At 37.0% G+C, this 15260-nt stretch overlaps 1 protein-coding gene across 3 annotated transcripts in view; it reads left to right on the top strand.

Annotated features, from left to right (window-relative positions):
* INO80 (INO80 complex ATPase subunit) overlaps positions 1-15260 on the top strand; it is a 126984-nt gene that overhangs the window by 37828 nt on the left and 73896 nt on the right. For all 3 annotated transcript variants that reach the window (XM_046653906.1, XM_046653904.1, XM_046653905.1), the window contains exons 6-14: positions 513-633; positions 1736-1950; positions 6106-6159; positions 6980-7183; positions 9348-9543; positions 10436-10503; positions 11560-11769; positions 12265-12345; positions 13188-13283. In XM_046653906.1, coding sequence (XP_046509862.1) covers positions 513-633; positions 1736-1950; positions 6106-6159; positions 6980-7183; positions 9348-9543; positions 10436-10503; positions 11560-11769; positions 12265-12345; positions 13188-13283 — 1245 coding nt within the window. The remainder of the gene's footprint in view (positions 1-512; positions 634-1735; positions 1951-6105; positions 6160-6979; positions 7184-9347; positions 9544-10435; positions 10504-11559; positions 11770-12264; positions 12346-13187; positions 13284-15260) is intronic.

Raw genomic sequence — 15260 nt, 5'->3', positions numbered from 1 at the left:
CATAAGCACTATCTATAATATTGTCAGACTCTCTTAGTGGAGATGAAAAGAGAAAAGACTTGAAAGATTGGAGAATTGGGGTGCCTGGGGACTATTTGAACCACATATGTCTAAAGGCAGAATAGCAGGCATCAGAAACCTTAGGTAGTAGAAGTTGGTTTATTTTTTGTTGATGAATTCCAAGAGGAGACCTTTCTGCAATGAATTACATCTCTCAAATATGTGTCAGGACTAAGTGAATATTCTGGTGGGGATTCAGAATCATAAACCATTTTCCTTTCTTATTTCTAGCAGCCTACCATGTGCATAACCAGTGACCCCATTTTGTTTTGAAGTTAGGGAAATAATTCACATTGATATACTAGATCTTTATTGGTCTCTTTGTGGGAAGAATACCATATTTAGGAGCTATGGTTTTTCTTTGGCTTAACTTTCTGTAGTAAAGATGATTTGAAGGTTGTGCCGTAGAATAGACAGGCCATTCTAAGCATCACTGTTTTTGCCTGCTTCAGTTGCAGCAATACCAATATTACAGTGCAGGCCTGCTCTCCACATATGACCCTTTCTATGAGCAACAACGGCACCTACTTGGACCCAAAAAAAAGAAATTCAAGGAGGAAAAGAAGCTTAAAGGTGAGCATATTGACCTGTCTTCCACATTTACTCATTCTTAATTTCAGGATTGTGCATGGCCTGCTGGTGCATTTGGACTTTGAACATAATCCATGTAATAGAAATTTGCTCTATCTGAAAAACCCCAGTCTCCCCTAATTAGTAGTAAGTAGTATTAACCTTATTTTGTATTTGGTTTATAATGTTTTCTAGAGTTATTAAGACATAAGAACTACAGATTTCTAGCCAAAGCTTTAAGCTAATTAGTTTATTCCTTTTTTCTTGTACATACTCTTCAAATGTTGAAAATGTTCTCTGAAAGGAAGAACTTGGTTATGCACAGGGAAGTATGAAGAATAACCTAAAGTGTTTGGAATAAGTTACAATTGTTGCTGTATGTGGTGATTTAAAGTAGATCGCCTCCTGATGATGTTCTGTAATGTTTGTTTGCAAGTTTGCCAAGAACTGTCCTTTCTTCTATTACTGAGCTCTAAGCAGCTGGAAATGAGGAAGGAAATAGAATGGGAAAGTTTTAAACTATCTGTATAAGGCAGATTTTATCCCCCGAAAGGTATGAACTCTACTCAGAAAGACTCTTTTCAGTCTTCTTGCCTTCTTTCTCCCACATTCTCTTGTTCATCTGTTTTCTCCTTCTCTACACCCTCCCCGTCGAATTAGGTTTTTGTTTGATGTGTGATTTTCTCTTCACAGGTCTTAGTGTCATATCAGTTAATGCATTTTTTTCTTTCTCTGTTGCTTCTCTTTAGTAACCGTACCTTTCCACCAACTAGAAACGTTTCCTTCCTTTTGACCATTATTTGAGTCCATGAAACTTCATAAACGTCCTTTCCTGTTGTTGGCTTCCAAAGGAGTTCAGTTCTTAGGTTTTATTCTGTTTCTCTTTCATGTAAACACGGGGAGTATCCAGTGTTCTTTTCCAAGGTAGTGAGGTCTTCCTTTTGGAATATTCATGAGCCTAAATAGATAAAGGGATAAATGTTGCCAGGCTCAGGGGGAATGAGGAAAGAACCTTGAATTTTCTTCATGTGAAAAGGTTGTTTTTGTGGCTGTCTTCTGTGGAAGGGAAGAAATACAACCTTCTGAGAATCTGTTTCCTTGACAGCTAAGTTGAAAAAAGTGAAGAAAAAAAGGCGAAGGGATGAAGAACTTTCCTCCGAAGAATCCCCTCGTCGCCACCACCACCAGACCAAAGTCTTTGCCAAGTTCTCTCATGATGCACCTCCTCCTGGCATCAAGAAGAAGCACTTGTCTATTGAGCAGCTTAATGCTCGTCGCAGGAAAGTATGGCTTAGCATTGTGAAAAAGGAACTACCAAAGGTAAGCAAGTACCTCCAGCATAGGAGATGGCAAGAATGTTTTCTCTCCCTGCCCCCTAAAGAGGAGCTGTGAGAGTTAGGTACCTTTACAGAGTTCAGAAAGGAACCTCATCTGTTGGAATTAAGAGAATACTGAATAGTACTCTCTCCATTTAACTATTTTTCTAGAATTTGATCAGAATTCACAAGACAGTTAATTGTTATGTGATGCTTCTTGGCCAAAAAAATGGAAGGAGACCTTTTTGAGGAAGGAACACACTTTTCTTACTTATAGCAATAGAGATTTGAAGCAAATTGATAGGTGATAATAGAGTAGATTAAAATAAAATGGTGGAGATATGTTTCTTAGAGAATTTATAAACATTTAGATGTTATGAATAATCACAGACATCAGAAGAAAATGTGAATGATTCAAGAGAAACATGTATAAGCATTCTTTTTGCTCTATTAATTTGTTTTTCATACCATTTTATTTTGGTATGATTTCAAACTTAGAAGTTGAAGGAATAGTGCAAGAAATATCCATATACTCTTTACTCAGATTCACTAGTTATTTCCATTTTACCTGGTTAATTGCCTCATTATAAATTGAGGGTAATTCTAATAGAAACATGAACGAGATACTCAATATTGAAAGTTGATACTCAATATGGAAAAAGTCAATATTCAAAAATTGCCAAGAAAACACTGAAAAAGCCCCACAAAACATTAAAACGTACTATAAAACCTCAGTAATTAAAACTATGTGGTACTGGCACGTGAATAGGCAAATAGACTCATAGAATAGACTAGTGGAATTTTTAATAAATGATGCTGTGACAAATGAGTAGCCATTTGGAAAAAGAAAATTAGGCCTGTATCTCACTATATACTCCAAATGCATTAGGGATCTCAATGTTAAAAATGAAACCATGCAAATACTAGAGGAAAATAATTGCATTCCTAATTAACCTTTGAGTAGGAAAAGAGTTTCTATGATTCAACATCCAGAGGCAGTAAAGGAAATATTGATAAATCTAACCACATAAAAAAGTAAATTTTTGCATGACAAAAGACAGCTGACAAACTGGGAGGAATTTTTTATATTGTATACCACAGTCAAAGGGCTATTATCTCTAATATGTAAAGAACTCTTAAAAATTGAGGGACAAAAGACCACAAATACAATAGACAAATGGGGAAATGATGTGAGTACACAGTACACAAGGAAAGATATAAACATGCCCTCAACCATTAAAAAGGTTCAGTCTGTCATAATTATATGAGTAATACAAATCAAAATAACACCTAGACACCATTTGTCACCTGTCATACCAGCAAAAATGTAAACGTATGACAACACATTCTGTTAACAAGGCTGTGGGGAAACAGGTGCTCTCATACAGTGCTGCTAGGAGTGCAAATTAGAGAGAACTGTTCTAAAGAGAAAATTGGCAAAGTCTAACAATCTATATATGCACTTACCTTTCAAACCTGCACTCTCACTTCTAGGAACCTACTCTAGGTGATCAAAGTAAATATAAATTTTGACATCGTGAACTCCCTGATGTGATACACTGAGAAGAACACATTGTTTCTGTGGTATTCTTGCCAAAACGCATAATGTCATTCCAATCATCAGAAAACCAGAGATTTTGGACATTGTACAGAATAACTAAATGGTGTTTTTCAAAAGTGTGAAGGACATAAAAAAGAAAGATTGAGGAAATGTTACATACAGGAAGAGACTAAGGGGAAAAGCAGCTAAATGCAGTGTGGGATCCTGTATAGGATCCTGGAACAGTAAGAGTATTAGCAGAAAAATTGTTGACATTCAAATAATACCCATAGTTTAGTTAATAGTATTTTACCAGTCTTAATTTCTTTTCTTAATATTGGTACCATGATTATATAAGATGCTAAAATTAGAGAAAGCAGGGGGAGGGATGTAAGGGAACTGTGTACTATTTTTTGCAACTTTTCTGTAAGTCTAAAATTAGTTTAAAAAAAAAGTTTTTAAAAATAAATGGCAAGAATAATGCAAGGAACTGCCATGTATCCTTTACTCGTATTTAGCAATTGTTTGCCTCACCTCATTTGCTTTTTTTTTTTTTTTTAAAGATTTTATTTTTTCCTTTTTCTCCCCAACGCCCCCCGGTAAATAGTTGTGTATTCTTCGTTGTGGGTTCTTCTAGTTGTGGCATGTGGGACGCTCCCTCAGCGTGGTCTGATGAGCAGTGCCATGTCCGCGCCCAGGATTCGAACCAACGAAACACTGGGCCGCCTGCAGCAGAGCACGTGAACTTAACCACTCGGCCACGGGGCCAGCCCCTCACCTCATTTGCTTTTATTATATAAATGCATACCTTTATTCTCACTCATTTTGAGGGCTAGTTTGAGACTTTGTGCTAAACTTACTCATAATAATTCAGTGTGTATTTCCTAATCAAAAAAAGTCTTCTCATATATAATGACAGTGCAGTTACAAAATTTATTATCTGGGGCGGGTCCCATGGCTGAATGGTTAAGTTCTTGCTCTCTGCTTCGGCGGCCCAAAGTTTCGCCAGTTTGGATGCTGGGCCGCGGTCATGGCACACTGCTCATCAGGCCATGATGAGGCGGTGTCCCACATAGCACAACCAGAAGAACCCTCAACTAGAATATACGACTATGGACTCGGGGGCTTTGGGGAAAAGAAAAAAAAAAAGAAGATTGGCAACAGACGTTAGCTCAGGTGCCAATTAAAAAAAAAATTTTTATTATCTGATCCACAGACCCTAGTCAGATTTCATCAGTTGTCTCAGTAATGTCCTTTATAGCAATTTTCTCTTTTCCCGATTCAATCCAGGATCCAATCTAGGACTATATGTTGCATTTAGTTGTCACATCTCTTTAATCTCTTTTAATCTGAAACACTTCTGCCTTCATCTTTCTTGACGTTGTTTTTGAAGAATATAGGTCTGTTGTTTTGTAGAATGTTTCCTCATGATTACATTTGGGTTATGCCTTTTTGGCAGGATTACCAGAGAGATGATGTGTCCTTCTTGGTATATCACAGCAGGAGGCACATCACGTATCTGTCCCAATATTGGTGATATTAACTTTGATCCCTTGTCATGAGAGTCCTTCTCTACTGTACAGTAAGTGATTTTCCCCCCATAGCAATTAATAAATATTTCTGGAGAGGAAGTTTATGTTTGATCATTATTGGTGGGAAAAGTTATGAGAAAACCTGCTTTGTACCTGGTGAAGAGACTTCAGATGATGCCCTTCCGATGATAAGGAATTCAATGGGAATATTTGAGTCTTTAAAGTGGCAATAGCTGCTTAGGAGTTAGTAAGAGAAAGTTTTTGATAAAAGGCCTAAAAATTCCATTAAGCGGACAGTCTGAAGTGGGAATATTATAGAAATGTCTTTCAGGCGCTCTGTAATTTTGAACCCGTTGTATCTTCAATGTCAGAGGGAGAACTCTTTAACAGTCAGAGGGCCACTCAGCTCTGCCTCTTCTTGTGTCTTCTCTCACGCCAAATGGATCATCATGGGAAATAAAGTTTCTTTATTAAGATTTTTTTTTAACTGAAACGGAAGACATAATAAGCAGCTTGAGACTGGGTTGTGGGCTGCTGAGTCATCCTGTGTTAGATCTGCTGTGGAATTTTTTGTGGGAGAAGATGAGGCTTAAGTGATGGCAGAAATTGAGTAATAGTGGCAGCAAGTTTGCCCTGGCTGGAGGTGGGGCTAGAATCATAAAGGTGGGAGGCTAGTTTACCTGTCTCCATAAGGATTTCTGTATCTGAGAGCCCTCCTATGTCAGCTTCTTTGCAGGTCAGCCCTGGAAAGTAGTGTGTTTTAATCAGGGTGCTGCTAGGGTTAGGGTATGTGGTTACATTTTCCTAGTCCACCTCAATCCTTGAATATAACTTAAATTCTTTGCAAAAGTATATAGAAGACTAAGGCAGCCACAGCACTAGCTTATTGTTCTCAGGGCTGCTTTGGTAGTTTTGTGTGGTTCTGAGTTGGTTGGTACATTTGGAAGACTTCTAGAAGTCATGTATTTTGAATATGCTTGGCTTGATGTTTTATTTTTTAACCCTCGAGGAGTTGAATAGAACACTATGTCTACAAAACTTATTTCAAAAGGAATCCTAAATAAAATAATGTTCTTAAATATTTTAGGCCAACAAGCAGAAAGCTTCAGCTCGTAACCTGTTTCTCACCAATAGCCGAAAGGTAAAACCGTAGTTTTATATTTCTCATTTTAGATTTTGCTAGAATATGATCTTGTTCTTTGGATGCATGCTTAAGTTCTTGTCTCTTATGACCTGTTGGTAATGAATCTAATAGTACCTAAGAGAGTTTCTAAATGTTCTCAGTTTATATCATAAATAAAATTGCTCTTCCTCACATTTCTGGTATTTGAACCTTTTTGGATAAGACCATAGCCCAATCTTAATTCCTTGGTCAGATCACGGAATCTTCCTGTGCTCAGTCTTTTCATCTAAGAAATGATAATATTAAGTCCTTCCCCTAGAGGGAAGTAACACAATGTCTTTTGAGAGTTGTAAGGATCAGAGGAGGTAATGTTACTTGTTGTGTTACCCTGGGCTAGTCGTTCATCCTTGGTTTCCTCGTCTATAAAATGAAGAGGATGCTAATACCAACTTCATAGAGTTTTTGTGAAGAATTAATTATTTTAATGCATGTTAAGCTTAGAATGGGGCCTAGCATATAATAAGCTTTGATAGTTAATATTATTAGTGAGTGTGATAACATTTTGTCAGTTCCCAGAAAATCTCAGACCATTATACTTTTTTTTCAGCTTCTAAGGCAATATGTCTCTAAGTTTTTCATCCCTGATACTACCTTAGGGTCTGGGTCTGGGTGACAGTATTGTACAGGGCCATTAATCAGATTGGGGGAGGAAGACATGTGGCCATAGGAGGACTGTGTGCCCTGAACAGATTGAGAGATGCTGTGGTTTAGAGCCCAGAGAGAACTTGCCCTGGTTTTGGGTCCTCCTCCATTTTAATAACATTGTTGTCATCTGCAGCTCGCCCACCAGTGCATGAAAGAGGTGCGTCGAGCTGCCTTGCAGGCTCAAAAGAACTGTAAAGAGACCTTGCCTCGTGCACGCCGCCTCACCAAGGAGATGCTTCTGTACTGGAAGAAGTATGAGAAGGTAGAGAAGGAACACCGCAAACGTGCAGAGAAGGAAGCCTTGGAACAGCGAAAGTTGGATGAGGAAATGCGGGAGGTAAGGCAATAGCATAAAATTTTGAAAACCCTTCCTGCAGCCATATCAAGAGATTGGTTTGCACTTCATAGATTATGAGTCTAACCAGTGAAATCATTGAAAAAATGTTTTAAGACATAACTTTGACAATAGTGGTTTTAGTACAGTAAACCAATTCTGTTTTTATTTCACTAAGGCCCTCTCCCTGGCTAATTTTCTCTATTCTTTGTAGCCTTATTCCTCTATGTATTTCTGGAGGACGAAAAAAAAATAAGAAAAAGAATGAATGAAAGAAAAAGAAAGTTTATAGCTTGTCTTGGCTTGGTTCCAGGTGCTGTCTCCAGTTTGAGTTTGTTGCAAGATCAGGGCTGGTTGCCAAATTTAGGGCCAGATAGAGACAATGGACAACTAGCCCAGTTTTCTGAGACCTACCTCTCACCAGTTTGCTGTTTTAACCTGCAGCCAGTACTCTTGCTAAGCCTGATGTCAGCTGATGAAGGCTGAGTATATCGTTCAGGGAAGCAAGAGGAGAGAAGAAGAGGACAAAGTCATTGTGTTGCCCTTGGTAAACCAGTTGGGATGAGTGGAAGGAAAGTTGAGGTCTGGAGACGGAAGGGAATCCCAACATTAGATTATTTTGTCTTTCAGATAGTGGTCAAAGCAGAGCTATGGAGCCTGTTCTGAACTCTTGATCTTCCCTCCTTATCATTCATGCCTTTGGGGATGAATATGGATTTTGCCCACTTCTCTTGTATCTTTGCATGCAAGATAAACATATTATTGAGTTAGTAAACAGTTGATGCTTTTGGAATACTTACTGAGTTTAGAGGCATTTGAGAGTTAGTCACAGATCTTGAAGTTTTGTAAGCAGCTTGGCTTATGATCTCGGTTTGTGAGACTTTCTCTCAATTATGTTGATAGCTAACCAATGAGAGTTTCATGGTGGTTATGTTGACTTATGTGTCTTTTCTCTGAACTTCTGAAATGAAACTATTTTTGATGGATCTTTATTATTCCCTTAATTTACTTTGTTCATTTAAACATGTAGTAGTTGACTTCTTTAAGGTGAAAGGAGATGTTACTCTCTTTTATTTTAATTTAGAAAGGTTTTCTTGACAGTATTTTAGCTTTGGAACATCAGTATCCATATCCATTATTTAAACTCAGTTTTCTCTTAAATTCTCTTTCACATTTTCTTCTAATTTGAATCTGACTCAAGTGCTATAAAACCTTAAAGAGAAAATATAGTTTTACATAGCATACTTTGAGACTTGTGTCCTTTCTTGGCCATGTTCCTTATTTTATTGTTCTTTTTCTTTTGGGGAGGTGGGTCAAGGTTAAATCAAGTATATACATAGCAATTTTATTATAAAATAGTTAATGTGAAATAATGACTCTTTAATTTGGTGTTTATTGAGTGTGCTATATTCCATATAATTTAGTCTTTTGGATCATTTGTTCATTTTATTTTTTATCTTGAAGAATGGTTTTTTTTATTGACACAATTATTATTTTCCTTACCAGATTATTTTAGAGGCACTTTGAATTAGCTTTCTAACATTGAAAAAAAAGTATGTGTTTGTGTGTATATTTGGTCTGTATTCATGTTTTGTAGTTATCATTATCACAGATGATCTGCAGATTGTTTGGGGCTGTGTTTTCTTCCTTTGATTGGCTTCTTATTCTCCGATACCTCCTATATTGACTTTCAGAATAATTTATATCTCCTAGTCACTTATATTGACTTCTGGTGATAAAGAAGAGGTTTTTGACATTTACATTTTCAAAAATGATAAAGCTATACACATGTATCTACCACCCAGTTTTTGAAATAAAACGTGTTGTTTGAATTTAGTTAGTATATCAGTGCCACTATAGAAAAGTAATTCAGTAAAGAAGTAAGCATTTTAGATAGAAGCCTAAAGGAGAAAAGATTTTCTATTGTAAAGGAGAGCAAAACATAGGTTATTATTAGACTATAAATGAAAGTTATTCATTGCTTTTAGTACCACTGACTTGGTTCTAATAAAATCATTCATTAGCAATTTTTGCCTTTTTAAAGGTAAAATATTTGTAAAGGAATTATATGCAAAGTATATGTAGATTTGGTGAATTCTGTTGACTACCTTTTGTGTGTGATTGATGAGTTGACTCTACTGTCACTTTCGACTTTTTGCCCCTTTAGGCCAAGAGGCAACAGCGAAAACTGAACTTCCTGATCACCCAGACAGAATTATATGCCCATTTCATGAGTCGCAAACGAGACATGGGTCATGATGGGATCCAGGAAGAAATCCTAAGAAAACTGGAAGACAGTTCTACCCAGAGACAAATTGACATTGGTGGAGGGGTGGTAGTTAACATCACACAGGAGGATTATGGTAAGTCCTGAATCAGGAGTTAGAGGAGGTGAGTACCCTCCATTTTTTCATATCTAAGGTTATTATACACATGATTAATTCTTGCAAGTTTTATCTTGATTGATAGGTAACGTTGATCAGTAAAGGGGAACTTACTGTATTGGAGTAGGAAAAGTGTGACTGCATATGAAGTAACTTGTATTATGTAATTTAAAAAGGAAAGAGTGTAGTTATATGATCTTGCAAGTTTGGGAATATTTTACATGTTTTGATTTGTTAGTAGAAGTAGAAGGTATTAATCAGAAGAATTCAGTGAACATGTCTCAGCAGACAAAATTATCTCACATAGTAAGTTTCTTGGTGATGCAAGTCAAGCATGAGAAAGAGACTATTCAGTGTTGGTATTTTTGTGACCACAAGGGGATGGGGGAATTGGGTGAAGTGTGAGAGGAATTTCACAGAGAATAGTGATCAGGGTCATGCTGAGCTCGGAATAAAAGAGAATGAGAGTGCTTCAGAGAATCTTGGGGGTTACATATATCTGTATTTCTTCTTCTGGAATAGTTTGACCCGGCATAAATATATCACAATTTTGAATCCTCATTGCCTTGCTTTTCCTGGCTTTGGCATTGCTGTCTGCAAGAAACCTAGGATTGGGAAACTGCAGCTCAGTCTCCTGGTGGTGTCATGAGCTAGCTTTGGCTACTGGAGACCGTGGCAGCCCTCTGCTTCTAGTGCCACTTCCAAGTCCTTACCTCTGTCAAGTGATTTGAGCCTTTCTGCTCCCTCACCCTCTATGAACCTAGGGATAAGTAGAATAGGGGAGTCAGGGATCCACATATGTTGGTGTGAGTTGCATCTTTGAAGGAGATCAGTTAATGAGATGTGATAATCTACAAGTTTTCCTTTTCAGATAGTAACCATTTCAAAGCCCAGGCCCTGAAGAATGCTGAAAATGCTTACCATATTCATCAAGCTCGGGTGAGTCTTAAAAATGAAAAGACAAACTGTAATGGGCCCTGGAAATACCCCACAACTTGGGTGGTCTTCCTTTAGTCTTAATCATATTTTTAATTAAAAACATTTATGAATGTGTGTGTATGTGAATGTGTTGGGTGGGGGCTGTCTATTTGCTTTAGAACAGCAGGCATACTTGAGGAAAGGTAGAAAACAAGCATTCGCTTGTCTAAGCTTTAGGAGTGTGTTGATTAAAGCTAGGACAGCTTGCCTAATTTTTTTGTTTTCCTGAGTAATCATGGGTAAACAGTATGAAATGCATCACGGTTGTTTAGTGAAAAAGCTCGCACTCTTGCTTGTTAAGAGAGCTATATCGTGCTCTAAGAAATCTGCTACGTTAGTAGCTTGTTTCACTTTAGTAGTAACTTGCTTATTCATGATATAGTGATATTTAATGAAATCAGAAAGAAACTGCAGTTAGATTGAATTAAATAAAGAAAACACAGTTTAATATACTTCATAGGAGCCCCTTTGTAACTTTGACAGGGTCTAAGTCAAGGTTAGACATGAGATCGACCTTCTCCCCACCCATCCCAACCAATCAAACAAATTCTATATCAAATCTAACAAATCCCTTGATGAAGCAAGTAATCCTGTAATATGGCTTAGTGTCTGTCCATCAAAAACATATTCTTAATATAATTGTTAAATTAATTTTAAAATATTAACAATATACTTTAATGTAGAATGCTTTACATATAATATGGTACAGTCATGTATCACTTAACGATGGGGATGAGTTCTGAGAATTTTGTTGTTGTGTGAACATCCTAGAGTGTACTTACATGAACCCAGATTATATAGCTTACTACACACCTAGGTTATATGGTCCTAATGGCCCACTGTCTATACGCAGTCCGCTGTTGACTGAAACATCATTATGCAACACATGACTATATATCAAATTATATTATCAGAAATTTTGTTCCAATTAGCACAAAATAGATGTATGTCATTATGAGTTTTATTTGAATTTAATTTTTTTCTTATATTTTCCTTCAATATATTTTTATTTTACAGACAAGGTCATTTGATGAAGATGCAAAAGAAAGTCGTGCAGCTGCCCTACGGGCAGCAAACAAGTTTGGCACTGGATTTGGGGAGAGTTACAGCCTGGCAAACCCATCTATCCGGGCTGGTGAGGATATTCCACAGCCTACAATTTTTAATGGCAAATTGAAAGGTTATCAGCTGAAAGGCATGAATTGGTTGGCAAATCTCTATGAACAGGTGAATTTTAAAACTACATCCTACCCGTTGTCTTTTGTTTGTTATGTTTTCCTGAAGTCGTTGGTTCAATGTATTGTGAAATGAGCACAAGATACTGTTTTAGATTTCATCCCTTTTAAAAAGCTTTATCTTTTCATAAGAGTAAGATGTCTCTATATTTCTAACCTGGAGATTTTTTTGGAGAACATTTGTATCATGAATATAGTTTATCTTAGGGGGTCTTGGTAAACCAGATTGTTTTGCTTCTGTGCCTAGATTAGATTAGCTGAAAAACTGGCTTTGGCCTGTTCATCTCATGTATCATGATTCGCAGTTGTCTCTGTGGAGTTGGCAAAAGGAATCGTTACAGCAGTGGGTAATAGTGCTGAAGCTGGATGTCTGTTAGTCACTTTTGTTTGAACAAATCTGACATTTTGGTTAGTTCTTTTTGGCAGTATGTTGAACCTTGTGTGGTGGAATATGAGAGGTGTTGACCATGTGTATTTTTTTTTCCAGGGTATTAATGGCATTCTTGCAGATGAAATGGGACTTGGTAAAACAGTACAGAGCATTGCCCTCCTGGCCCATCTGGCTGAGGTGGGTGGATGCAGTCTTTCCATCTTCCTCTCTCTAGATCCTAGGGTCATTTTCTATTGAGAATCAGCCATTATCAAGCACTGTACTAGGCTCTGTGGCAAACCAAGACAGTAGGACTTGCTCCTTGCCTTCAAGGCCTTTTCAAGGTGACACAGTGTGGTGAAACATTTTGGTTTTCAAGAAGACTAGGACAATTTTTGAGCAGGTGTGGTTTGAACCCCTGCCCCACCCCAACCCCCTTCTATTGAGAACCACCGATGTAGTGGCAAAGATGCTGTAGTTAGTTGTCAGAAGACCTGGGTTCACATCTCAACTCTATGCTTACTAGCAGTGTAAAACTTGGGCAGTTCACTTAACTTCTTTTGACCTGACTTCACTTTAACTCTCTGAGGTTTAGTTTCCACTTCTATAAAGTGGGGATGATATCTACCGTCTAAGAATTTTATGAGAATTAAGTGAGAAAATATGTGTAAAAGCATTTTGAAAACAAAAGCTCTATACCAATTAAATAATAGTAAAATTGTTATGATCATCTAGTATGGGGAAAGCAACACATACAAGTCAGTCTAGGTGCTTTGTGAATGATATATATTAGGACCTAAACGAGATGAGGGGAGGGAGTAATTGCTTGGTATTTTTTCCTGAAGGTGTATATGAGCAACTTCCTTGCCTGTGTTATTATTAACGTAGGATGTTATTATTGAGTGTGCATATATGGGAGATACACAGTTTTTCTTGTTATAATGTATCTCCTATTCTTAAATTGCTCGTCATTAATTATAGTTCTGAATTACATATCTTCAGTTTTCCTGCACTTGGCTGACCCAGTTTTTCTGTTTCAGAGAGAGAACATTTGGGGACCTTTCTTAATAATTTCACCTGCTTCTACACTTAACAATTGGCACCAGGAGTTTACTAGATTTGTTCCTAAATTTAAGGTAAAAATCAATCTGACAAGAAATTGTACTGCTCTTTAAACTTTCTGACTCTTCGGTTGCTACCTTACTTATTTAATTGCTCACAATAGTTTTAATTTCTTGCATTTTTTCCAAAATACCTTACGTACATTCTCTATAAAAGTTACTAAGGGGAGCAATAAGAGAGTATTACATCCTTATGTTTCATAAGTGAGACAGCCAATCTAATTTGAGTGATTTGCTGCATTGGCCACATGGATTGATGCTCCTGGTCAAATTGCCGTAATAGAAGATATCTACCTTACTGATTAACATAGATTTTGGCAAATCATATCATCAGGACACATATACTGTAATTTATGGCATTGTTGTCCCCCGCCAAATGTATTCATAAATAATTCATTTTCTTAATACTCCAAAGCCATATTTTTAGTCTTGGTCCAAATTATAATGTCTACAGTAGATATTATACCTTATAATGTATAAGGTAGATGTGAAAGTTGATTTTAACTAATTCAGAGGAAAAGAATTGACGTTGAGGTAGGAAATGATCAGCAGGGAAGTATGTTGCATCAAGTTGAATAAGACATGCAAAAGATTTAAACAGACGTTTACTTACAGAAAGTTGTTGGGATGCAAGAAAGAATGGGTACAATTTATTAAATTGTTTGCAAGTAAAAGATGGAAATGAGTTAAATATGTGTTCTTTCCCTAAAGGGTTACAGTGGTAATGAAGTTGCATGGTGAGGAGGTTTTATGGAGATTATGTCTCGTGAGATATATCGTGAGACATGATCTCTCTGATTTGGGGTCTCTATAATAATCATGAGTTCCATTCAATTTAAAGGGTATGGGATAGGGTGGAGATGGGAGGCTGGTGTTTTTCTGGCTTTTGCTTTGTAAGCAGTAGGGACATGTCTGGAATGTTCCACTTTGGTTCACCTTGGGGACTGTGGCCTTACCTTTGTGTCTGAATTGTAGATTCTGTTTACAAAAGCACATTAGGTGTATAGCTTTTAATTTGGCTTACTCATTTTTTAACTTTCTAATGAGAAGATGAGATCATTCTAAGGCAGTTTGTTGAATGTTGTCTCTAGAGTTGTTTGCTGTATGAAATATGGAGCTCCCCATCTTTTTCCTGCTTTGTTGTTGTTCAGTACATGTTGAACAATCAGGAAGCTGAAAAATTGTCTTAAAATTTTCCACCAAACCACTTAAGTTTTCAGTATTTCTTTTACTGGCCGATAGATGGCAATGGAGTACTATTTATGTCATTTGATACCTCTCTTTTGACTTTATACTTATCCCTCAAACTGAGCTTTCATTTGCATGTTAAGCTTCTTTCCTTTTGATATTCTAGTTTAGGGATCAGTAAAAGATGGCCTGTGGGCCAATTCTGTTGCCACTTGTTTGCCCCAGTTTTTTTTAATGGTGATAAAATGCATATAACATAAAATGTACCAAGTTTAAAGTGTACAATTCAGTAGCATTAAGTACATTTACAGTGTGGTACAATGCTCACTGCTAATTGGTAACAGAATTTTTTCATCATCCCACACAGAAACCTACTCCCCATTAAGCAGTCACTCCCTTTCCCTCCAGCCCCTGGCTGCCACAGATCTGCTTTCTGTCTCTGGATTTGCTTATTCTGGATAGTTCATACAACTGGTATCATACAATAATGTAGCCTTTTGTGTCTGGCTGCTGCTTTTCACTTAGCAGAATATTTTCAAGGTTCATCCATGTTGTAGCATATGTCAGCAGTTCTTTCCTTTTTATGACTGAATAATATTTCATTATCTGGATATACCATATTTTGTTTTCCATTCATCTATTGATGGATATTTGGATTATTTCCACCTTTTGGCTATTGTTAATAGTATTGCTGTGAACATTCATATACAGGTTTTTGTTTGAACACCTGTGTTCAGTTCTTTGGGGTATATACCTAGGAGTGGAATTGCTAAGTCATTCTATATTTAACTTATTGAGAAATCT

The sequence above is a fragment of the Equus quagga genome, chromosome 2 (assembly GCF_021613505.1).
Source record: "Equus quagga isolate Etosha38 chromosome 2, UCLA_HA_Equagga_1.0, whole genome shotgun sequence".
In the NCBI taxonomy this organism is placed as follows: domain Eukaryota; kingdom Metazoa; phylum Chordata; class Mammalia; order Perissodactyla; family Equidae; genus Equus; species Equus quagga.
This window is presented reverse-complemented; position numbering and strand designations above follow the sequence as displayed.